The sequence below is a fragment of the Lynx rufus genome, unplaced genomic scaffold, assembly GCF_022079265.1.
Source record: "Lynx rufus isolate CCGP_SWC_20201006 ecotype Redwood Valley unplaced genomic scaffold, mLynRuf1.p SCAF_27, whole genome shotgun sequence".
NCBI lineage: Eukaryota > Metazoa > Chordata > Mammalia > Carnivora > Felidae > Lynx > Lynx rufus.
The window spans coordinates 4,803,428-4,829,806 of record NW_025814842.1 but is presented as its reverse complement, the minus strand read 5'-3'; the positions used below and the strand labels follow the sequence as shown (position 1 = coordinate 4,829,806).

At 46.1% G+C, this 26,379-nt stretch overlaps 2 protein-coding genes across 2 annotated transcripts; both read right to left on the bottom strand.

Annotated features, from left to right (window-relative positions):
- Positions 1-5,741: 5,741 nt before the first annotated feature.
- Positions 5,742-7,436, bottom strand: FAM220A (family with sequence similarity 220 member A). Its single transcript, XM_047089443.1, has one exon. The coding sequence runs from the start codon at positions 7,434-7,436 to the stop codon at positions 6,657-6,659; it is 780 nt and encodes a 259-aa protein (XP_046945399.1). The 3' UTR covers positions 5,742-6,656.
- LOC124519294 (small integral membrane protein 10-like protein 2A) lies at positions 7,430-26,162 on the bottom strand. The gene is made up of 2 exons (XM_047089444.1): positions 25,920-26,162; positions 7,430-7,517 (listed from the first exon to the last, which is right to left on the bottom strand). Exons 1-2 carry the CDS (start codon positions 26,103-26,105, stop codon positions 7,497-7,499), a joined length of 207 nt encoding a protein of 68 aa, XP_046945400.1. The 5' UTR covers positions 26,106-26,162; the 3' UTR covers positions 7,430-7,496.
- Between the last annotated feature and the right edge of the window lie 217 nt (positions 26,163-26,379).

Genomic DNA, 26,379 nt, shown 5'->3' with positions numbered 1-26,379 from the left:
AATAAGCAGGTTTAAAAAAACATAAAAACAGGTTTCTTCGGTCATGCTAATAGCCATATCAAAATACTTAAATTATGAAAAAGCCATCACATTTTTCCGAGAAAAGAGGCCTCCCCCTCCACAGGATTTAAGCCCTGCGGTGTCTTCCTGACTGGGCCAGGTCCCTCGGCCTGAAAGATTCTCATCTAGAACGAACTGGGCATTTTTGTCCCTTTTTCTGGATCACCCTGCCTCCTCCCAACACACTAAAGCCCGAGGCACCATCTGTTATGAATCTGAGTAGTGAAGTGATCAAGGTCAAGTCTGAGAGTGAAGTCCTGGCATTTTACTGCTTTTGTGAGCAAAAGACAAACTCATGGCTAACCTACAGGAAGCTGACAGAGAAACGAAGTCTTTTTTTTTTTTCTTTTTGGTGTGATATTCACCATATTAAATGATGTAAATGTTAAAATGGCTGGTTCCAATCTTCCAGGGCCCTTTTTAAGAGACCGTGTGACAAATACAGGGAATAAGGAATCCCAGACTGTATGTTATGTTCAACCCAATACTTAGTACTTACGTGCAACCAAAGTGTGGTGTTTGATTAAGATATTCTTGTTAGAGAATCCCTAACACAGAGGAAAAAAAAGGAGACTGATTTCAACAGAAATTCCAAATGTTGCAATGTTTTCATTTATTTTTAATATTTATTTTTGGGAGAGCACAAGCAGGGGAGGGGCAGAGAGAGAGAGGAGGGCAGAGGATCCAAAGCAGGCTCTGTGACGACAGGCTGACAGCCGTGAGCTCGAACTCACGGACCGTGAGATCATGGCCCGAGCCGAAGTCAGATGCTTAACCAACTGAGCCACCCAGGGGCCCCAAAATGTTGAAATGTTTTTATTTTTTATTAAAAAAAAACTTTTATATATTTATTTATTTATTTTTTCAACATTTATTTATTTTTGGGACAGAGAGAGAGAGACAGAGCATGAACGGGGGAGGGGCAGAGAGAGAGGGAGACACAGAATCGGAAACAGGCTCCAGGCTCTGAGCAGTCAGCACAGAGCCCGACGCGGGGCTCGAACTCACGGACCGCGAGATCGTGACCTGGCTGAAGTCGGACGCTTAACCGACTGCGCCACCCAGGCGCCCCTAAAAAAAACTTTTAATGTTAACTTATTTTTGAGAGAGAGAAAGACAGACAGAGTGCAAGCAGGGGAGGGGCAGACAGAGGGAGACATAGAATCAGAAGTAGGCTCCAGGCTCCCAGCAGTCAGCACAGAGCCCGAGGCGGGGCTCGAACTCACGAACTGCGAGATCACGACCTGAGCCGAAATCGGACGCTTAACCGACTGAGCCACCCAGGCGCCCCCCCTTTCCATGACATCTAAACAAGCAGCGGTGCAGAGTGCTGGCAGACTTCCCTGTAATAGGAGAGAAGTTTCCAGAGTTAGAACATGGAGCCTATTTCCAAATTCTCAAACAAATTACTCATTTTCCAAGAGCAGAAACAGAAGCCTCAGTAGGCAGGAGACCAGCAAACAGGATAAAACACTGAAAGCATTAAACAGTTAACTGCAGAATTCCCCTCTGCCAACACTGTGGTGAGGCAGCGACACCCTAGAACAACTCCTTACATTGTTACTGTTACGTACCTAAACAATTTGAAAACCGTAAAGAGCTACTCAAGATACCACCAGAGTAAAACCGCAGCAAAGCCCGCTCTTGCTCCAGGAAATAACTCATCTGTTTACCAGAAGGAAACAGCACTGACGGACTCCTCAGACCCAATGGGGACATGCCACAAAGACGACTGGGGCGTCTGGGTGGCTCAGTCGGTTGAGCGTCCGACTTCAGGCTCAGGTCATGATGTCACAGTCTGTGAGTTCGAGCCCAGCGTCAGGCTCTGTGCTGACAGCTCAGGGCCTGGAGCCTGCTTCGGATTCTGTGTCCCTCCCTCTCTCTGCCCCTCCCCGGCTCGTGCTCTGTCTCTGTCTCAAAAATAAAAAAAAAAATATTTTTGAAAAAATATGACAATGCGCAGGTCGGATCCAGTGGGGCTGCCACACGCCGTCCCAATTCACCCTAAACACTTCCGTTCCACCATATGCCGCCGCAAAGCAAGATCACCTGTCCCAGGAAAAAAAACGTATCCTGCGAAGATGGCCTATCCTAAGCAGCAAGCCCCTCTGCACACAGTCTTTTCTAGTCAAATTTCAGTCATGCCAACATACGGCTCAACAGAGCCTGCAGGGCTTGAAGCACAAATGGAAGTACACAAATGCCTTTTAAACTGATCTGATTGATCACGTTTTGGTAAAAATAAAATTGGAAAAGAAGAGGTTAACATTTTAGAAGGAGAGGGAGCCAAGTAGAAGCAAACCATACTATTAAATCCAAGGTCTCAGGGGGCACCTGGGTGGTTCAGTCAGTGAAGCAACCGACTTCAGCTCAGGTCATGATCTTGCGGTTCATGGGTTCGAGCCCCGTGTCGGGCTCTGTGCTGACAGCTCAGAGCCTGGAGCCTGCCTGGGAGTCTGTGTCTCCCTCTCTCTCTGCCCTTCCCCCACTCACGCTCTCTCACTCTCAAAAATGAATAAATGTTAAAAAAATTTTTTTTTTAATTTCAAGGTCTCTGGGCGCCTGAGTGGCTCAGTCAGGTAAGCATCCAACTCTTGATTTTGGCTCAGTTCATGATCTCATGGTTGGGAGATCGAGCCCTGCACCCTGCTTAAGAGTCTCTCTCTCCCTTAGGGGTGCCTGGGTGGGTTAGTCGGCTAAGCATCTGACTTCGGATTGGGTCACGACCTCGTGGTTCGTGAGTTCGAGCTCCACGTCGGGGTCTGAGCTGGCCTGGAGCCTGCTCGGGGTTCTGTGTCTCCCTCTCTCTCCACCGCTCTCCCACTCAGGCTCTCTCTCTCTCTCTCAAAAATAAACATTAAAAAATATCTCTCTCCCACTCCCTCTGCTCCTTCCCCACTCATGTGCATGCCACATGCTCTCTCAAATAAATAAACAAACAAATAAATTAATTAATTAAATCCTAGGTCTCTAACTTCAAATGTCTACACTGAATATGGTATCACTTGGGGTGTGTTTCAAAACTTCCACCACTAGCCAGTGCTGAAGAGCACAGTTTCTATCTCTGAGATCTTCTAGTTTAGAAGACCCTTAATTCTATCTCGTTGGAAGGTTTAAAAAGGAGAATTTTAAGTTATTTGAAAGGTTTAAAAAGGCGGATTTTTTAATTATCTGTGGGAGAATATAGGGAGAATTCTACAGTACATTTCTTTTCTATGTGAAACTGTGTACAGTAAATGGTCTGTGTGAAGTTTTGAATACAGTGATTTACAGCAAGCTCCAAATAACACATGCTTTGTTATTTACAAAACCAGTCATCATACAAGGATCTATTTCAATGCAAGTTTAATTTCTTATTCTTTATAGGCTTGCAACTAACTCCATAATCACCTCAAGACCAATGTTAAATTGGTTCTTTCATTCCAACGTTAAAAAGTATGATTTCCAGGGGCACCTGAGTGGCTCAGTCAGTTAAGCATTCAACGTCGGCTCAGGTCATGATCTCACAGTTCGTGGGTTCAAGCCCGGCTTCGGGCTCTCTGCTGTCAGCTTGGGAGCCTGGAGCCTGCTTTGGATTCTGTGTCACCCTCTCTCTCTGCCCCTCCCCTGCTAATGCTGTCTCTCTCAAAAATAAACATTAAAAAAATAAAATATAAAGAAAAAAATTATGATTTCCAAAAGTGAATAACCAAACCCAAGATTTTGTACCATGGGGAGTGTTTCTAAATTTAAAATGATTGGGGCGCCTGGGTAGTTCAGTCCGTTCAGTGTCTGATTCTTGATATCAGCCCAGGTCATGATCTCACAGTCAGTGAGAATGAGCCCCAGGTCCTGCTCCATGCTGTCAGAGAGGAGCCCGCTTGGGATTCATTCTCTCTCTCTCTCTCTCTCTCTCTCTCTGCCACCCAGCCCCACGCTGTCACAGAGGAGCCCACTTGGGATTCATTCTCTCTCTCTCTCTCTCTCTGCCCCCCAGCCCCACTCACTCTCTCCTCTCTCAAAATAAACATTTAAAAAATATTAAAGAAAAAAGTTATTGTGGGGGCGTCTGTGTGGCTCAGTCGGTTAAGCGGCCGACTTCGGCTCAGGTCATGATCTCGCGGTCCGTGAGTTCGAGCCCACATCGGGCTCTGTGCTGACCACTCAGAGCCTGGAGCCTGTTTCAGATTCTGTGTCTCCCTCTCTCTGACCCTCCCCTGTTCATGTTCTGTCTCTCCATGTCTCAAAAATAAATAAAACGTTAAAAAAAAATTTTTTTTTAATTTTTTTTTTAACATTTATTTATTTTTGAGACAGAGAGAGACAGAGCATGAACAGGGGAGGGGCAGAGAGAGAGGGAGACACAGAATCTGAAACAGGCTCCAGGCTCTGAGCTGTCAGCACAGAGCCCGACGCGGGGCTCGAACTCACGGACCGTGAGATCATGACCTGAGCCGAAGTCGGCCGCTTAACCGACTGAGCCACCCAGGCGCCCCAAAAATGTTTTTTTTTTTTTAAAGAAAAAAAGTTATTGTGAAGTTTCCTCAAACCAGAATTCAGAAAAAAACATACCTAGGGCACCTGGGTGGCTCAGTCAGTTAAGGGTCCCACTTCAGCTCAGGTCATGATCTCACAGTTTGTGGGTTTGAGTCCCACGTCAGGCTCTGTGTTGACAGCTCAAAGAGTGGAGCCTGCTTCAGTTTCTGTCTCCCTACCTCTGCCCCTGCCCCGCTCAGGCTCTCTCAAAAATAAACAAACATTAAAAAAAAATTTTAAAAACCACATACCTTAGTATATAACCACATGAAGACATCCCATTTTTTTTTTTTTCAGTTGATTTGAGAGAGGGCACAAGCAGAGGAGTGGCAGAGAGGGAAAGAGAATCCCAAGCAGGCTCAACGCTGACAGCACTGACAGAGCCCCAACACAGGGGCTCGATCTCACAACCAACCTCAATATCTTGAGGCTTTTTTTTTTTTTTTTAACATTTATTTTTGAGAGCGAGCGACTGAGTGAGCACACAGTGGAGGAGGGGCAAACAAAGAAAAAGTGGGGCAGAGGATCCGAAGCGGGTTCCACGCTGATAGCAGGGAGTCCGATGCAGGGTTCGAACTCACAAACCACGACATCATAACCTGAGCCGGGCAGATGCTCAACTGACTGAACCACCCAGGTGCCCCAGATATTCCAAATTTATTAACCTAGCATCTGGTACTAAATAGAGAATTCCAGATTTGTTCTTTGCAATTGGTTGAAAATGTATACACTTGTAACTTATAAAACAAAGGAAATAAAACAGTCGATGGGTCATGGAAAGTTCTGTCCCAAAGGAGAAGACTTAGTTTAAAACAAAGGTAGGGTGCAGGGGAGGGCTTGACAAGAAAACGGTTCCCATTGTAAAACATTTCCCTGTGTCGCCTCACCGCCCATCACTGACCCCAAACAGGGGGTCCTCTAACCAGGGTTTTCACTGCCCCAACCATCCTTCACCCTGGCCGTGATCGTGGTGAGCACTGCCCCAGAGAATCACAGCACCTCTCGCTATATCCTGGGAGGAAAGTGAGAGCTGAGTTCCGACCTGGCTTCTCGGTTTTTCAGGCTTTGCTTCTGGTCTTCTAAACCAGCAGCATACCTGGACTGGCGCCGAGAGACTTCCCAGTACGAGGAAGGCAGCGTTGATAAAAGACAAGGGGAGCCAAGGCTATACACACTTAAAATAAGACATTTATTATGCTAAGTAACAAGTTTTCATTTTTCACTTTCCCAAAACACTGAAACAGCACACAAACGGATACAGGCAATTGATAGCCCCGAAAACGGTGAAGTCTCACTTTGGGACTCCTTAAAAACTCCACGCTCTGAAGTGACCTTTATCGAAGTTATCAACCACCAGAGGCGTTACCTCAGAAAAAACGTTAGTATAAGAGATACCTCCACTCCTAGGAACTGGAACCTTCTTGTAAGGGAAACACTAGGTCCGTCTCTCCCCAGCTGAGCTGCAGCAGACAAGTCCCAAGCTTGCTTTTATTTTAGGCGACACTGGTAGGGCTCCCAGTTTGAGAAAGGACTATACTAAAAGTACATTTAATATTGCAAAGTTCACTGTAGGGCCTCCATTTAAATGGCGTTTCCAGTGGAAGGAGAGGAGACGTGAGGCTAGAAGTCAAATTGTGCTGCAGCCCAAAATTATTCTACAGAATGCGGAAACGGGGACAGCTGTCAACTACGGAGGGGCTGGCTTGTACAAACAGCAGCCGAGCAGACGGCCTGGGGACACAGTACCTGGGGCAGTAGCCCTTGGCAATGAGTGCTGAAGATCCATAAAGAATTCTGTTAAGTCTTCACGTTCTAACCTGATATTGATACGGGATGTATTAATGTTCTCCTTGAAGTGGCAGCCCAATACTCAATGTGCTTTGAGCACAATTTAAAGCAGGCTCAAAAATCTCCTCCCGCATCAACAACTTCCCAGGACTTTCAATTCCACTTCCTTTGCTCACACCAACTGAGGCAGGAACCTCACTGCCCAGTAACAGGCATCCAGACCAGTGTCGAAGAAATCATTCTAAGACAGCTTTTAAAATTAATCTCACTACTTTTATTGTTGTGCTCGCACCTTAACTATGGCCAAACGGATTCGCGACCTCCAAAGCTGGTAGAGCCAGCAACCCTGCTGTTGTCTGCAGATCGGCTGAGGGACTTCGTACACGTGAGAGCATTTTCTTGTATTCTGTTTGCTCTGAAAACGCGGGCTTTGAACAGCCAAGGAAAACACATTCTGTCTCATCAGTCAGGAGTACTTCGGGGCGTGCGCTCAGCAGTGTCGACCGGAAGAGACGCAGGCAAGACAGTTCCGACTCGGAGCCTCGCCCCTCTAGAAGAGCACTTGGCGGGTCCTCCTCAGAAATCCCCACTTCTGACCGTTTCTGAAGGCACGGTAGTCCTGGCCCCCAAGGCTCTCCTTTGTGGCACCATCCTCTGTGGCTGTCGCCGGCCCTGGGCCCTCCTCCCGGCCAGCCCCTCGCCAGAGCTCCCCCACCCCAACACGACACCCCAGCACAATGCTCTCCCGCAGGAGCACAGGACAGATCCACAGTCTTGCTCTGGGCCGCCGCGGGAGCTGAACTTCTTCTTAATGATTCTTTCAAACACGGAAGAGCTTTGTTGCCACTGTGAAGCGAGAGGCTGACCTCACTCAGAGCATTTTTCACTTCTGTTGACAACTCCTCATTTTGGGAAGTTCCATCTACGTCATCCACAGGCATGTGCGTCCGGGAGGACGGGCAAGGGCTCTCCCCCTGTGCTCCTTCAAGTCCACACGGCAACTTGTCTGAGTCCCCTCCTGCCCCCTTCAACTTCCCGGGGCGGGTGCCCAGAGCCCCCACTCTGTCCCTCATGCTGCGTGTTTTCTGGTGCGGTAGCCTGATGACCTGCCTTTGTCAGTCAGCAGAAGGCCTTCAATGGATCTCAATATGAACCTGGAAAAGATAACCAAATTAATGTATTATTAGGAAGACAGAGTCTTAAAAGAGCCTACACACATCAGGTGGTTTCCTGACAAATATGAAGATCTCTTGAGCTGTCTCTGGTACCAAGGATTCCTACGTTTTGATAGAAAACAGGATGGGGGCGCCTGGGCAGCTCAGTCAGTTGAGCGTCTGACTTCAGCTCAGGTCATGATCCCACGGTTGGTGGATTCGAGACCCACGTCAGGCTCTGTGCTGACAGCTCAGAGCCTGGAGCCTGCATCGAATTCTGTCTCCCTTTCTCTCTCTGTCCCTCTGCTGCTCACACTCTCTCTCTCTCTCTCTCTCTCTCTCTCTCAAAAATAAGTAAAACATTAAAAAGAAAAAAAAACAGGATGACAACCTACCAATTAGAGATCATAACAAAAAGAACAATATTAAAAAACAAACCAAAAAACCCAGTACTTTATTAATGCAGTGTTTCCTAAAAATACTTACTTAAAAATAAGAAAAAGATATACTCTAAGGCTTTGTACTTTTCAGAGCTATTTAGTTATTTCTGTAGGTTCAATAAAAATTTGTCCTCTCTCTAATCAGAATATAATTAAGTGATTCAATTACGCAAACCAAGGCCTTACCTGATGTGTGTCCTATTTGAGAATGATTCTCAGTGACTCAGGCATGACAAGCCAGTTTTAAGGAATCAAGGTCAACTTTATTTATGGATCTCATGTCTACAAAGCCCTCTCAGGAAAAGCCAGCGTGGAGGGGTCCTGGCATACAACATCACGGCCTCAAGGTGGTAAGGAACAGCTGGCAGGTCAGGAACCGCAGCAAATTTTGGAGCTTTGGTAAGAGAATAATTTATCCGACTTTATAGGTACTACAAGTAAAAATGAGGAGAAAGTTTCTTGGGCTTAGGCATCTGACCGTGGCTCAAGTGATGATCTCATGGTTTGTAAGTTCAAGTCCCCCACAGGGTGAACTCAAGTCCTGCTTCAGGTAAAAAAAAAACAAAACAAAACACAAAAACAAGAAAACAAACCACGAGCCCCACACTAGGTGAGCTTGAGCCCTGCTTCAGGTGAACACTAGCCCCATTGGGGTAAAAACGCGAGTCCCACTTCAAGTGAGCCCTGCTTCTATCTCTCTCTGCCCCTTGTGGAATTCTCTCTCCCTCTGCCCCTCGCTCACTTGAACCCTTTCAAATAACAAACAAACAAACAAACACCCAATCTTAGATTCTGCATGAAAACTTCAGGACAGAAGTTGATTTGTGACCTCAGTGTTGTTCAAGAGCAAACTCAAGGTGGCCCATATGGTTAACACTCTTGCTGCACCTGCAACCCTAATGGGAGCAGCCTTTTTCTGTTACCAAGAGCAATATTTCTTTGACATCATTATGCTCCAAACGGGAAAGAGGTCAGGAAAGACTGTGAAAGGCCATGAAATAGACCCGATGACAGGGTGCCCTGTCCAGTGCATCCTTAGGGTTATCTAAGTTTACGGGCCCTACTCCTTTCTCTGAGCTGCTTCACAAACTCTAAGTTATAGAAAATATGAGAAGGCAATTTTTTTTTTTTTTAATTTTAGAGAGAGAGACAGCATGCAAGCGGCAGAGGGGGCAGAGGGGGAGAGAGAGAGAATCCTAAGCAGGCCCCATGCTCAGTGCAGAGCCTGACATGGGGCTCAATCCCACAACCCTACAATCATGACCTGAACTGAAACCAAAAGTTGGACCTTCAATCGACTGGGCCACCCAGGCACCCTGGCAAATTATTTCTTATCCAAAGAAATAAACGTTTTGTCCAGAGGAATGCAAATGATTATTCCCCTGTTGATACAAATTTTACATCCACTTGTAACTTCACTGTGGCATTCCTGATAACGTATGTTTTGTCTAAATTCTCCTTAAAATTTTTTTTTAACGTTTATCTATTTTGGGGGCAAGACTGCATACACAAGTGGGGGAGGGGCAAAGAGAAAGGGGGACAGAGGATCTGAAGCAGACTCTGTGCTGACAGCAGAGAGCCCGATGAGGGGTTCGAACCCACAAACCATGAGATCATGACCCGAGCTGATATCAAGAGTCAGACGTTCAACCAACTGAGCCACCCAGGCACCCCTAAATTCTTCTTTAAACTGATCATAACATCTCAATAGTTCCCTCATTAACGAGTTAAAAAAAAATGTTGACCTGGGCTCCTTTAAAAAACAACCATAACCCCAGAGCATCAATACATGTAAAATAAAGAAATACATAAATTGTATTTAATAATTTTTCTAAGAGACTAGCCTAAGGAGCATCGATCTAACAAAAACGCACAACTCTGTTGGGAAAAGGAGGGATGCAAAAGTGAGGCGTGAGGCAGAAGCCGGTGAAAGAGCTGACACTCATCTCCCCCAGTAAGACAAAGACAAAGCCTAAGAGTGAAGAGTCCAGAAGCAAAAACACAATGTAATTCCAAGACAGAGAAACACGCACCAGGAGAACCAGCTGTAGCTGAAAGGCTTGGCACCGGGGACAGAGAAATGGGAGGCAGGAAGCTGCAGTTTCTTGAACTAGGGGAACTAGGAGACTCCTCTAAGCTAGAGGAGTGTGTATGTGTGTTACATTTTTTGAAAAGTTAAAGAGGGTACACTGGGAAGGAAATAAACAGGTATTACTGGAGGCTGAAGCAGGAGCAGAGAGCTAAGGGATGGGGCCGTGGAGCCAACAGGGGCTCACGAGAGACAGTGGCCACAGTTCAGGGAGCATGGCCTCCATCAGCAGGTGAGGGAAAGTCACTGAGGGATCTTCTTGGGCTGGATGTGCATTTCAGATTAATTACTTGGCTGCAGTGTGGTGGCTAGACTGGACAAGAATCACGTTAGACCAATTAGGAGGTTATTCCAATAGTGCAGGGAAAGAAGTGAAGCTGTGAGGGAAGGGGAGAGATGGAGCATTTTCCCAGTTGGCGGCTGACAGATGGCAGAAAGAGAGACAACCACAGGTTTCTCTGACTTTCGATTCTGGGTAACGAAGGTGTCATTAACAGGGAATGTAAAGGAGCAGCAGGTCGGGAGGAGCATCAAACAGCTCAGATGGGGACACAAAGAGGTTGACTATGGGAACTGGGCAAGCAACTGGATTATTAATCAAGTTGTGAGCTCAAGAGTGATGTCAGAACTGAGGACCTAATTCTGGAGTCTCCAGCTCTGGGGAGGTAGATAAAATGATGGCCCTGGTAAAACACGTCCAAAGAGAAGACAGAAAGATGGTACGATACAGAAGGCCGGGTCCGACCAAGATCTAGCGCGGGGCCCACCAGAGCCACCAAGGAGGAAGGCACAAAGCACCTTGAGAAACTCATGGTCATAGACACCAACGGCACTGAGCGCTTCAAAAAGAGGGTGGTTAGTCGTGTTTCTTACACAAACAACTTAGCTCCAAGTAAACGCTAAACTTCATACAGTCTTCTAGTCTAGCAGTTGCTAAATGGAGTGATCCCACCTCAACGAACAGAGGAGAAAATACCAGATGATCTGTGCCTAGTTCATTTTATCTCATTGCCCTTTTAACTTTTTCCATGTTGTACAATATATACCATATTTTGGTAGAGCAAAATGTATAGTTCATAAATAAGTACATACATCTCTATCTGTAGGGCATGCTGAAAACTTTTTACCAATAGGGGCGCCTGGGTGGCTCAGTCGGTTGGGCGTCCGACTTCAGCCCAGGTCATAATCTCACAGTTCGTGAGTTTGAGCCCCGTGTCGGGCTCCGTACTGACAGCTTGGAGCCTGGAGCCTGCTTCGGATTCTATGTCTTCCTCTCTCTCTGCCCCTCCCCAGCTCATGCTCTCACTCTGTCTCTGTCAAAAATAGATAAACTAGGGGCGCCTGGTTGGCTCAGTCGGTTAAGCGGCCAACTTCGGCTCAGGTCATGATCTCGCAGTCCGTGAGTTCGAGTCCCGCGTCAGGCCCCGTGCTGACAGCTCAGAGCCTGGAGCCCGTTTCAGATTCTGTGTCTCCCTCTCTCTGGCCCTCCCCCATTCATGCTCTGTCTCTGTCTCAAAAATAAACGTTAAAAAAAAAATTAAAAATAAATAAACTAAAAAAATAAAACAAAACAAAAAAAACCCAACTTTTTACCAGTAGAAATGTGACCATTTCTGTACAGACCTGATAAAAATGTATTTGAACAGTATAAAGTAATACACAAATGTAAAATATACTTTTTTTTAACTGACCTAACATTATATTAGTTTCAGGTGTATGACATGATTCAATATTTGCAAATATTACAAAATGATCACCACAAGTCTACATCAATCACCACACATAATCACAATTCTTTTCCTGTGATGAGAACTTTTAAGAGGTGCAATCTTGTAAGTATGGATTCTGGGGACAATTCAAAACCAATACAGCTGACCCTTGAACAACACTGGTTTGAAATGCACAGGTCTTTTTCAATAAATATAGTGCAGTTCTATAAAATGTATTTTCTCTTCCTGAAGATAACGTTTTCTTTCCTCTAGCTTATTTTTTGTAAGAATACAGTATATGATACAAAATACATGTTAATCAACTATGTTATTGGAAGGTTAGGTTTGGGGGTGGGGTGGGGAGTCAAATGTATATGTGGATCTTCACCTGCACAGCAGTCAGCATGCCTAACCCCCCACATTGTTCAAGGGTGAAATGTACTTTCAAAGTTCACCGCCTCAAAATCTCATCAGCTTCCCTGGCCAGTTCTTTCAAAGTAACTTTGCAAAAAGCACATTCTTTCAAACCTTCCATTTACTTTACTGATTTGAAATGTACTAAACGAACATTTTTTCTGAAATTGAAGCATTCTCAAATATATTTTTAATACATATTAAAATAGGTTTTAAAAAAATTCTTAAGAAAAAAACACGTCATTTAACAGGGGCCAACTCTCAGGAAGATTAGTTCTAACCATTTTCAGTATGTCCTTGTACTAGAACTTAGTGCCGTTCAGAAAGATGGAGGTTTTCCAGAATTGTGTTAAAATACTTAGCTGAGGTACCACTAAAATAATCACATATTTATTAATGCTACAACAGGTTTTTTTAGTTTATTTATTTATTTTGAGAGAGCATGCACGCGAGAGGGGTGGGGAGAGCAGAGAACAAAGGATAGAGAATCCCAAGCAGGCTCTGCACTGTCAGCACAAGCCTGATCCCATGAACCTTGAGATCATGACCTCAGCCAAAATCAAGAGTCAAACACTCAACCAACTGAGCCACTCAGGCACCCCTAGAATTCTTTTTTTTTTTTTTTAAGTTTCTTTGTTTTTTTTAGTAATCTCTACACCCAGCACGTGGCTCGAACTCCCAACCCCAAGGATCAAGAGTCGCATGCTCTTCTGACTGAGCCAGCCAGATGCCCCGATAGAATAAACTGTTCACTGAAGATGTACTTCTTTAGTAAATTCAGTAATTATGTATTTAATCTCTTGACAAAAGTACTTCAGGTCCAGGAAAACATTTTGGCTCTGATTCCTCAACTAGCTAACTCTTCTGATATTAGACACACACATTACTTATATTTTGAGAGCCAGAAATAACTTTCAAATAACTTCTAAGCATGTAGTCATTTATGAAATATTGTTTTATTGAAGTAGTTAGATGAGTTTCAAGTGTCCAACAAAGTGACCTGACAATTCTATGCATCATGCTCTGCCCTGCAAGGGTGGCCACCATCTGTCACCATACAACACTATCACAGCACCACTGACTATATCCTCTATGCTGTACCTTCCACGCCCGTGACTTAATCACTCCATAACTAGAGGCCTGTACTTCCGTCCCCGTTCACCCATTTTTCCCATCTCTCCAACCCCCTCCCCTCTGGCAACCATCAGTCTGTTCTCTGTATTTATGGGTCTGTTTCTGCTTTCGTGTATTCATTTGTTTTGTTTTTTAGATTCCACATATAAGTGAAATCACATGGTATTTGTCTTTGTGAAATATTTTTTGTAACTTATTCTCACTCCGTTACATGTATATATATATGTATATATATATATGTATATATATATATAGGTACATTATGTTGTACCCAATAAAGTACACAATTATACAGTTATACACAATTATACAGTTAACTGTCCTTGTCCCTAGAAATCTCATTTCCACTCCCCAATAATAAGCAACATAAACTGTGGCAAACAAACTTATCCCCCAAAATGTTGACCATCAGAATGAAGGAAGGAGTCTATTTTGAAGTTCAAGACAGTATGATTCAGGAAAAATCAAGCGCAATACTGGAAGTAAATTCTTGAATGTACTCCCTCACCCCACATCCCCCCACAAAAAAGATGACAAAGGTTGAAAATGGAACCACAAGACCAGAGGGGTCATGTGCACAGGGCAACAGGATTATCTGGGTATGCCCATGATCTCCAGTCCAGACACGAGAAATCATCTTCCACCAAAATCCTTGCCTGCTGGACGCAGCTGACCCGCTGCATAACAATAGGCCTGACCCAATTAGGCAGCTGCTGGCCTCTCTGACTGCTGTCACCTTACCTTCTCTAACCTGAGCTATTAATGGCCTCAGGGACCTGACAGTCTGGATACACTGCTCCGTAAACTAAAAATATCCTGGCCTCTATGCTGCTGAAAGCCAGCTGGCAAGGCTATTCCCAAAGGGGGCTGGCGAGAAGACAGCTCAACAGCAGGGTTGGGACAATGGGCCTGGATTGGCGTCCTGCCTTACAATGGCTCACAAACACGCTCCAGGCCCATCCTGGCCTCGCCCGGCTTCCAGACGTGAACATTCGCAGACCTTAACATCGCTGCGCTCGTGACTAAAACCATCAGACTGAGCAAGTGGCCAACACACATTCCTCAAATTGCTACCCAGCTTACGGGCACCAGGCTGGCTCAGTCGGAAGCGCGTGCAACTCCTGATCTTGGGGTCGTGACTTCAAGCCCCATGGTGGACATGCTGATTACTCAAGGAAATAAAAACTAAAATCTAGGGGCACCTGGGTGGCTCAGTTGGTTAAGCATCCAACTCTCGATTTCAGCTCAAGTCATGATCTCAGGGCTCGTGAGTTCGAGCCCCACACGGGGCTCTGCACCGACAGGGCAAATCCTGCTTGGGATTCTCTCCCTTCCTCTCTCTCTGCCCCTCCCCTTTTCGCACACACACTCTCTCTCACACACACACACAATAAATAAACTTTTAAGTTTAAAAAAGTAAAACTTGAAAATTGTTACCCTGCTTAGAGGATGAGAAACAGAACAACTCAGTCATGTCCACATTAAGCTGAATCATAACCACAGGAAGCACTGCGAGTGCAGAGTTCCTGTCACTAATCACTCAGCACATCCCGACCATACCTGCCCTTAAGAGCCAACTGTGCAGCTCTCACTAGCCACCGCCCTGTGTCGTCCTCCTCTCACCCGGACCAAAGGCACACTCACACGTCTGAGGGCCAGGCTGTGTCCCGGCTCGGGGGCCTCAGACAGTCCTCTGTCCTCATGGTGCTGTGAGGACTCAATGTGTGAAAGCGCCTGGCGTCCCCTCTGACTGGCCTCACATACACAGCTGCGGTCAGCACCATCGTCGACACTGTTTTAGGGGATGAACAATAACAACGCGGCTGAGGGGTTCTGTAAAGCAGGACACACAGCACTGCCCGCTGATGGCACCGTGTTAAGTGGCCTCAACACACACCAGTGCGTTTCCGTGGAGGGGTAGAAGCCCAGACCCGGCTGCGGTGGCAGACCAGCGAACGGGGAGCACCCGGAGGTACCCCCTGCATCGCCGGAGGAAGCAGAGTACGAGAAACCCCAGGGGAGGGCAAGTTGGGTGTTTAACTTGAAAAATTATTCACAAGGGCATATAACCTTTCCTCTGGGATTCTACTCCTACGATTTTCTGCTACAGATTCAACGTGTTAAGTGTTCACTGAGCCCCAACACTGAGCAGGACTGTTCTAGGTGCTGGTGTTAGGACAAACAGGGCTCTTCTCGAAGCTTACACACACACAAGTTAACATACACGCAAGGACAAAAATGTCATTCACACCAAGTTTTGATGGCAGTGCAGTTTGGATCCGTATCACAATATATATACATATTTACCAGAATAAAATAGGGCTGAATTCCTCATAACCTAAGAGTCGGGAAGGCCTTCTGACTAGGACAAACCCAAAGGTCAGAAAAGATTATTAAACTACATAAAAATAAATTTCGGGGGTGCATGGCTGGCTCAGTCGTTGAGAACATGTAACTCTTGATCTAAGGGTTGTGAGTTCAAGCTCCACACTGGACTTAGGTAGGGAGGAAAGTAGGGAGGAAGGGAGGAAGGGAGGAAGGAAGGAAGAAACAAGATTAAAAAATAAATTTCAGTATGTCAAACACACACCATAAAGGCAAGTAGCTAAAACAAAAAACAAACAAAAAACCTTTTCAACAAGGCTCTAAGAAATTGAGACCACCACCAAAACACAACAGAAAAATGGGCCAAGAACATGGGTAGTTCACAAGAAACGTGATTGAGTCTCTCTCACACACCATGTCTTTTAAGGAAGGTGTGTTGGCTCAAACACCAAAATACACCACACGGCAAGGGCCCCCCAGTATCTCCCCTGCTGATGAGGTGCCTCGGCCCGTTTCCCTCCAGCATTCCCAAGAGTCTCCCTGCTTCCGCCCTCAACTGTGGTGTGCAGGAGTGACCCTTGTGAAATGGTTCAAAACAGGATTATTGTTATACAATAACTCCTAGCTAATATCCAAGAGAAATGAAAACATGTCCACACAAACCCTGTACGTGAATGTTCCCAAGGAGCATGACTCGTAACAGCCCAAAAGTGAAAACAGCCTGGATGTCCAACTGATGGACAGAAAAGACCAGACGAGGCTAAGGAAGTGTCACTGATAGGAGGAGACGCAGCAACTAAATGCAGCGTGGGGTTCTGGAAAAGAAAAAGGATGTAGCAGGAAAAACTGGTGATATCCAAATAGTATCGGACTGATGTTCATTTCTCAGTTTTGAGAACTGTGCCACGGTACAGTCATCCCCCCAACATTAGAAGGTGGGCAAAGGGTCTATGGGAGCCCTTGGCACTCTTTTCACAACTTTTCTCCAAGTCCAAGCATTTCAGAGTAAAAGTTAAAAAGCAAAACAGTGATCCAGTCTGAGATTTTTTATTTTTTATTTTTTTTTTAATTTTTTTTTTCAATGTTTATTTATTTTTGGGACAGAGAGAGACAGAGCATGAACGGGGGAGGGGCAGAGAGAGAGGGAGACACAGAATCGGAAACAGGCTCCAGGCTCCGAGCCATCAGCCCGGAGCCCGATGCGGGGCTCGAACTCACGGACCGCGAGATCGTGACCTGGCTGAAGTTGGACGCTTAACCAACTGCGCCACCCAGGCGCCCCCAGTCTGAGATTTTTTAAAAAACGCCCCAGGGTGGGGTGAGGAGACGAAAATGGTGTAGGCCTGAGGAAAAACGTAAAACAAGATGAGCAAAGAGCGGAGCTTTACTGAAGACGGGTGATGGAGACATGCATATATAGCTACTCTATTTCTGTGTATATCTGAATGTTCCAATAAAGCTTTTAAAAAAAAAAATGGTCCTTTAAAAAAGTAAATCACATTAAGTCACATCTCAGTGAACCATCTCCCATTTCACACAGAGTACAAGCCAAAGTTCTTGTAAAGGCAGGAGCCACCGCCCTATAATCCCCTTTCCCCAGTTTGTTACCATGATCACAGAACAACAGAATTAAGAGACACTCAGAGGGGCGTCTGGCTGGTTCAGTCAGAAGAGCATGTTACTCTTGATCTCTGGGTCATGAGTTCAAGCCCCATGTGGGGTGCCAAGATCACTTAAATAACAAACTTAAAAAGAAAAAAACAAACCTTTATGACAACATTGACACGATATCCAAGGATGTGATCATTTTTCTAGCAATCACTTTAAAAATTGTAAAATATACATTAAATTTATCATTTTAACCACTTCCGAGAGTAGTTCAGTGGCATGGAGGACATCCGCACTGTTGTGAAACCATGACAACCATCCGCTTCCTGAACTTTTCATCTTCCCAAACTGAAAATCTGTCTCCATTAGACAATTCCCCATTCCTCCCTTCCACCAACCCCTGGCAAATGCCATTCTACTTTCTGTCCCTAGGAATTTGACTTCACTAGGGACCTCATGTAAGTGTCCTTTTGTGTCTGACATTTCACTTAGCATAATGGCTCAAGGTTCATCCGACTTATAGTAGGTGTCAGAACTTTATTCCCTCTGAAAGCTGAATAATATTCCATTGTACAGACACAATCTGGTTTATCCACTCATCTGTGATGGACACTTGGGTTACGTCTACCTTTTGGCTCCTGTGAGTAGTGCTGCTGTGAACCATGGAGTACAGGTGTCTAAGTCCTTGCTTTCAAATCTTCTGGGTACATACACAAAAGTGGAATTTGCATCATATAGTGATTCTATGTTGAACTTTTTGAGGAACCACCAAGCTTTCCCACAGCAACTGCACCACTTTACATTCCTACCAATAGTGCACTAGGGTTCTAATTTCTCCACATCTTAGCCAGTATTTTTTTTCCTTTTTAAAATTTTATTATAGCCATCCTAATGGATGTTAAGTGGTACTCTCATTGTGGTTTTGATGTGCATTCCCCTAAAGACTAATTTTCCCCCCAGCATTGGCTTTCACTGCCTCCCTGGCAGAGAGGAGGCATCCTGAGGGGGTGAGGGGGGTGGGGCGCAGCTGGGACAGGGAAGTATTTCTCAGTCTGTGAGGACTGTGACTCATATGTGTACCTGGGGCTGTGAGTGGAGGCTCTTGGAAGCTTGGCGTGGGGGTTCCCAAGTCTGGGTTGGGAAACTCTGCCAGTAAGAAATGAGCGGTCCCTCACCCATCAGGTCTGTGATGCCTCTGGGGTAGGTAGGGATGGTTCAAAGGGGCTGCAGGTGTCTCAGAGAGAGAAGCTGACCCCCCCCACCCCGGCCACATGCAGGGCCAGGGCAAGGAACAGGGCATGGCCAACAGGGCCATCACTTTTCTTATCAGATAAATATGATTTGCATCTTCTCCCATTCTGTAAGTTGTCCTTTTCACACTTGATAGTGTCCTTTCACAAACAAAATTTTAAGTTTAGTCTTAAAGGAGTCCAATTTATCTACTTTTTCTTTTGTTGCCTGTGCTTTGAGGAAGACTTTCCCCTATGTTTTCTTCTTTTTTTAAAATTTTTTTTTTTTCAACATTTATTTATTTTTGGGACAGAGAGAGACAGAGCATGAACCGGGGAGGGGCAGAGAGAGAGGGAGACACAGAATCGGAAACAGGCTCCAGGCTCTGAGCCATCAGCCCAGAGCCCGACGCGGGGCTCGAACTCACGGACCGCGAGATCGTGACCTGGCTGAAGTCGGACGCTTAACCGACTGCGCCACCCAGGCGCCCCTCCCTATGTTTTCTTCTAAGAGCTCTTCAGGGGGTGCCTGGGTGGCTTAGTGGATCAAGCATCCAACTTCGGCTCAGGTCATGATCTCGAAGTTCATGAGTTGGAGCCCTGCATCTGGCTCTGCACTGACAGTGTGGAGCCTGGAGCCTACTCCGGATTCTGTGTGTGTCTCTCTCTCAAAAATAAACATTAAGAGCTTCTCAGTTTTTGGGGCGCCTGGGTGGCTCAGTCGGTTAAGCGTCCGACTTCAGCTCAGGTCACGATCTCGCGGTCCGTGAGTTCGAGCCCCGCGTCAGGCTCTGCGCTGATGGCTCAGAGCCTGGAGCCTGCTTCCGATTCTGTGTCTCCCTCTCTCTCTGCCCGTCCCCCATTCATGCTCTGTCTCTCTCTGTCCCAAAAATAAATAAACGTTAAAAAAAAAATTTTTTTTTTAAAAAAGAGCTTTTCAGTTTTAGCTTGTGTGTTTAGGTCTTTGATCCATTTTCAGTGAATTTTTATATACAGACTAAGGTAAGAGTTCAACTTCATTCTTTTCCATGTGAAAGCAATTCATTTTTATTGGTCTTTACAAAGCTATCAGAAGGTACTATGGTCTGAATGTTTGTATCCCCCCCCCAAGATTCATATGCTGAAACCCCAACCCCCAAAGATGATGGTATTAGGAGGCGAAGCCTCTGGAAAGTGTGTAGGTCATGAAAGGAGAGCCTTCATGAATGGGATCAGTGTTCTTACAAAGTGGCCCCAGAGAGAACCCCAGGCCTGACCAGGAGAGGACAAGCGAGAAGACACAGGCTTATGAGCCAGGAGGGGTTTCACAAGGGCATGGCCATGCTGGTGCCTTGGTCTCGGACTTCTGGGTGTCCAAAACTGGGAGAAATAAATGGTTGTTGTTTGTAAGCCACGCTGTCTGTAGAGGCAAAGAAACACTGGTCCTTCTCCACAGGTCATTTGAGAAGCAATGCTCAGGCTCCCTCCTGACTTGGAGCCACTCCTCCCAGTTTGCCACTGACCAACACATTTATGAAAAAAATGGGGTCTTATTTGTTTTTGAAAGAGAGAGAGAGAGAGAGAGCGCACGCGTGCATGCGCACACACATGGGGGAGAGCCAGAGCCCAAAGAGGGGAGGGGCAGAGAAAGAGAGAGAGGGAAAGAATCTCAAGCAGGCTCCATGCCCGGTGTGGAAACCGACAGGGGGCTCAATCTCACGACCCTGGGATCATAACCTGAGATGAAACCAAGAGTAGAGGCTCAACTGGGTGTTACATGTAAGTGATGAATCACTGAATTCTACTCCTGAAACCCTTATTACACTATATGTTAACTTGAATTTAAATAAAATTAAAAAAAACAAAAGAGAGAGAGAGTCTCAACCAACTGGGCCACCAGGCATCCTGAAAACAATGCTTTAACTTTTTTTTTTTTAAGTTTATTTATTTATTTTGAGAGAAAGAGAGATAAACCATGTGAGCAGGGGAAGGACAAAGAGAGAGAGTCCCAAGCAGGCTTCACACTGTCAGTCTAGAGCCCAATGTGGGGCTTGAACTCACAAACCATGAGATTATGACCTGAGCCGAAATCAAGAGTCAGATGTTCAACTGACTGAGCCACCTAGGCGTCCCGAAAAAATGGTTTTTACTTTACTTTTCTTCACTTTATATGTGGTTGGTATCTTTTAACATTAGTACATATAGACCTAACACATACACTTTAATATCTGCTTGAACCGTTATAGGACTTTGTGTGAGACTTAAAAATAACTTGATTCAAGGATACAGGTTTTCACTATACTGTTTTTTCAATGTATTCAATGTACAACCTATTTTATATAGGTTTCAAAGTTTTTTAAACCTATTTCAACCTATTTACATAGGTTACAAATTTTTCAAAAGTTTATAAGAAACAAACCATGATTCAAGCATTCATTTGAATTGCATAGTATTTTTGTTTCCCGCATGTTTGGTATTTCTCATCTCAAAGTATATAGTTGTTCCTTATTTCAGGAGCTGGAACAAATTCCTAACTGAGTTGATGATTTTGACTTGGCCTCTTAAGATTTCACAAAGCTTTTAAGTTTATACAATGTTTTCTTAATATTCTATCATTTCCTACCAATCAAGCAACAAAATAAGGCTCCTTTCAAGCTGCACTTGACCCTGCGAGGAAGATCTGGGATCTTTTTTAAAATTGTTCAGACACAAAATCATCTAGTCAGAATCAAAGCCGAAGTCCTTTCAATGCCCCTAAACCTCTCTGTCCGAGTCTCCTAGCACCTGCTTCACGCACCAGCCTCCTGCTGTTCTAGAACACACGGGGCTTGCACCAGCTGTAGGGCCTTCTCTGCCCTACAAGAGTATATGAGATACTCTTCTAACCTAGACATCTCCCTGTCTCCACAGCTAAAGCCCTCACTGCCTTCAAGGTTTTGCTCAAATGCCACCTAATCAATGAAACCCACCCCTCTATTTAGAACAGGAACCAGCTCCCCCACCCCACCTACACTCTACACTCCAGAATTCTTTTACCTGATTGGAATAAATGAGTACAGATTTTCAAGTGATAGGCAAACAGGAAAACACGGAGCTGTGGATTTAGAAAGTTCATCAGAAGGGAGACTACGACAGAGCAATTAGGAGCAGCCCAGGAGAGGGGCCGCACAGAGAGGAGCCAGAGGAAGCTTCCCTGGGCTTGCTCAGCACAGGGCAACGTGGCTGACGTGAAGGAAGACCAGGACATTGCTCAGTGTGACAGCTGTCATCCACCTTCACCGGGTCTTTTCCTTCACCTTTTTGAGGCCTTTTTAATGGTTCTAAGAATCTGGTGACCAGGGCCTAAGATACTCAATTCTTCCCATGGGCGGCAGAACTGCAAAGTTGGAGGCATAACTTGTTACGAAGGTTCTCAGCACAATCTATCATCTTGCTTTTACTACATTTAGTGTTCCGGATGGATTCTTAATTTTCCACAGCCTTGTATTTCAGATTCTGTATAAATAAGCAGGATGCTAAGGACTCTAGCAGATTAAGGATTGCTTGCAAACAATATTTTAAAATCATAACCCTTCTCAGTTTACAAAGCCCTTTTGCATCTATTTAATCATCTTTCACGTTAAACAGAGGTCAACCTCCTGAGAATGTGTCGCTGCCCCACAAACAAATGATGTGGGGGTCCTAAGTAACCAAGTGGGAATTAGCATCCTTTACTCCAGCACCCCTGTAACGGAGAGGATGGGTACAGGGTGTTCTGAGTAAAAAGGCGTCAATGACCTGCGGCTGTCCTCTTGCTCAGATTCTATTTCCCACGGCACTTCCCTTTAGAAGAGGCTAGAATCATTAAACCCTTAAATCAGGTAAATTAGTAATTGTCCATAAATGAACAGAAACTCTAAACCTACAGGGGCATTTAAAGCAGCAGCTGTGGGGCTCCTGGCTCAGTCGGGGGCCCGACTTCAACTCAGGTCATGGTCTCATGGTTGGGGGTTCGAGACCTACATTGGGCTCTGTGTTGACAGCTCAGTGCCTGGAACCTGCTTCGGATAATGTGTCTCCCTCTCTCCCTTCCCCCTCCCCCACTCATGGCCGGTCGGTCTCTCTCTCAAAAATAAATGTTAAAAAAAATAAATAAAATAAAGCAGCAGATGTGACTATCACAGGAAAGAAAAAGTTCCCCCACCTCCACCGTCTCCGTCTCCCCCTCAGCATGTGCTGGCTGCTGCAGCACTTGATCAAGCCCAGGAGCAAACCTAAAATCCTCACGCAGTTCTTAGTGGACCCGGTGACCACTTTGTGCTTCCCTCGCCCCCACTCACCCCTGAACTGAACAAGCCCGCACTCCTCTCCCACAGCTCAGCTCCCAGAATTCTCTACCGCCACGCTGCACCTGGACTATTAACTGGCACCAAATCACCCATTCTGGGCTTTGGGGATTGGTGCATGTTGAGCTCTTGTGAGTGCCCAAACCACTCCAAATAAAGCTCCCTTCCCTCCTCTTATATGCATCTACCCTCAATCCTAACAGTGCAGATTCCTTGTTATGAAATTTGTACTTGAGTAACAGTTCCAGAGATTCTCAAACAACTACCAACCAGTGAGATTTGGAAACCCTACGCATGATGTTAGAAATGGAATTCTTGGGGCGCCTGGGTGGCGCAGTCGGTTAAGCGTCCGACTTCAGCCAGGTCACGATCTCGCGGTCCGTGAGTTCGAGCCCCACGTCGGGCTCTGGGCTGATGGCTCAGAGCCTGGAGCCTGCTTTGATTCTGTGTCTCCCTCTCTCTCTGCCCCTCTCCTGTTCATGCTCTGTCTCTCTCTGTCCCGAAAATAAATAAAAAGTTGAAAAAAAAAATTAAAAAAAAAAAAAGAAATGGAATTCTTTAAGAAAAAAAGAAATGCTGGGGCGCCTGGGTGGCTCAAGTCGGTTAAGCGTCCGACTTCGGCTCAGGTCATGATCTCACGGCTCATGAGTTCAAGCCCCGCATCGGGCTCTGTGCTGACAGCTCAGAGCCTGGAGCCTGTTTCAGATTCTGTGTCTCCCCCTCTCTCTCTGACCCTCCCCCGTTCATGCTCTGTCTCTCTCTGTCTCAAAAGTAATAAACGTTAAAAAAAAAATTTCTTTTTAATTTTTTTTTAAAAAAGAAAAAAAGAAATGCTATTTAGAAATGGAATTCTTGGGGCGCCTGGGTGGCGCAGTCGGTTAAGCGTCCGACTTCAGCCAGGTCACGATCTCGCGGTCCGGGAGTTCGAGCCCCGCGTCAGGCTCTGGGCTGATGGCTCGGAGCCTGGAGCCTGTTTCCGATTCTGTGTCTCCCTCTCTCTCTGCCCCTCCCCCGTTCATGCTCTGTCTCTCTCTGTCCCAAAAATAAATAAACGTTGAAAAAAAAAAAAAAAGAAATGGAATTCTTTATTTCTTACTACTTAAACAGGCAAGACTTCAATACCCTTGCAATGAAGAGAGCAAGTGCAAAATCATACAGATAGGGTGATCACACAAGTCCTCTCTGAAATCAGAGCTGAAGTGTGAAACTGTATCAGCATTCAAAGAACCAAAGGAAGAACAGCCTGTGCAAATGGCCAGGAGCAGAAGAGTACAAAGAGTACGGAAGAGTGTGAGAGAGAATAGTAAACAAGGAGAGATTCAAGTGAGAAGTTAAGAGAGGTAGGCAAAAGCCAGATCTGCAGGATAAAAATGCATGAACTACATTGTGCACCATGAGAAGTTTTGTTCTGTTGTTTTGTGGGAAATGGCATCTATGTTTAAAAAAAAAAAAAAAAAAAAAGACTCGTCTACTGCCTGGTGAAAAATAGATGGTCCAGGTGAGTGATTATGGTACTTTGGACTAGGGGGTGGTCATAAATAGATAACCGGACATATGACAAAGGTGATTTTTATTATTTTAGAGAGAATCAGAGTGTGAGTGGGGAAGAAGAGGAGAGAGAGAATCTTAAGCAGGCTCCATGCTTATCATGGAGCCTGAATGGGGCTCAATCCCACGACCCTGGGATCATGACCTGAGCCAAAATCAAGAGTTGGATGCTCAACCGACTGAGCCACTCAGGCGTCCCTTTTTAATATCTACTATTTTTTTTATTTTTTTAAGTTCTTGTAATTGTATATGTAACTGTAAAGCATTAATGCAGTTCTAGACTAAAGGTTCCAAAGCAGGACCTGGGGGTCAAATATAGCCTGGAGCCATGTTTTGTTTTGGCCAAAGTTTACTTTTTTTCAAACTTGAGCTAATCTGGTATCAAAAAATCACTATTTCACAGGCTTTCTGGTTTACCCCAGTCCCCACACCCAGCACACTTGACTCGTTCATACCACCTGCTGGAAAGATCTTCAGGTCTGGTACCTTAGTTTACGGATACCACAAGCCCTCATTCACATAAAAATATCCCGATTTGGATCTTAAAGTAGATATGCAGGTTCATCTCATCTCACCTTAACACAATTTTGATCAAGAACTGGTTTTAAGTAGCCTACCATCACCAGTGATAGGCACCCAGAACCTAAAGGTCCAGGCACAGAGATAATTCCGTTCTGATAGAACCAAACCAGGGTGAGGAACAACACCCACACGGTCTCAATGTGCCTGGTCCTACCACTCAGGCTTCCTCATTTTGCACACCAGGAAGCAACACAACTACTGTCAGACTGTAAACTCCAGGAGGGCAGGAACCTGTGCCTCCTCCATCAAAGCCTGAGGCAGGCACCCCAAGCTGTGTAAACGGAATCCAACAGGAGTTTGGTATTTAGCCATCTATGACACACCTGTAAAGGAATACTTCTCAATCTGACAACTTTCCATCCTACTAGCAAAAAACATCGCTAATTCAAGGGATGTAAAACTGTCATTTATAGCAAAAGTGATCTCCAGGGTTCCGAGTGTGTGTCTACCATTTCACATCTGAATAGTTTTGGGACTCTGAAACGTTTTGCGTCTCTGCCTCTTCCACTTAATAATGTTCCCTCTTCACCCTCACCCCACCTCCACTCCGACCAGGAGAGAGAAAATACACGTATCAAACATCAACTAATCCTTTTAAGTTTCACAAATAATCTTCTGAAAAGCTTTGTCAAGTTTGGTAACTAGCATACTCAACCACAACCCCATCTCGCAAACCTAACCTTTTGCAACCTTCTGGGCACAATTTCCTCTCCCGGGCCTTTCCACCGGTGCCAGCATCCACCATCCCCGCGGACCCCACGCCCCAGCTGTAGGCCCTCAGCCAGGGCAAGCCGTTCCACCCCGCCCGCAGCCTCCTTTGCAGAGGGAACAACAATAACCTCTGAGGATTTCTCCCGTGGGGTGCAGGAGAAATGCACGGTGGTTGGCGTACACTCAACATCCAGCTTGGCAGTTCCTGTCAGCATCCTCGCCGTCCGGGGAGGGGAGGGGAGGGCGGCGCGGGCGGTCCCGCGCTCGGGAGGGTCACGGGAGGGGACCAGGCGAGCGCGGCTCACTCACCTGCAGGCGGACGTTGAGCATCATGGAAGCCACGATGTAGAGGTAGGGGAAGTTGATGCGCAGCCGCCAGGCCAGGTCGAAGAAGATGAGCAGAGTGCGGGTCAGCCCCTTGCAAAAGACCCCATAGGAGCGGGCGGCGGCCGAGCGCGAGAGGCGGACAGCCAGGCCCGACAGAGCCGCCGCCATATAGACCGGCGCCCGCCGCCCGCCCGCCGCGCACCGACCGGCCGCGGACTCGGGCCGCCCGGCGCTCCGAAGCCCGCCCGCCCTCTCGGCGCCGCGTCGCCCCCGGGCCTCCGCCCGGGCCGCTGGGCCGCGCTCGGCGCGCTGAGGGAGCGAGGGAGGCGGCGGCGACGCCAGGGGCGGGCGGGCGGCGGGGAGCACAGTCCACGCGTCACACTCGGGGAAGCTCCTTCGCGAGCCGCCGCCTGGTCCCAGCCGGGCCGCGCGGCCTGACGTC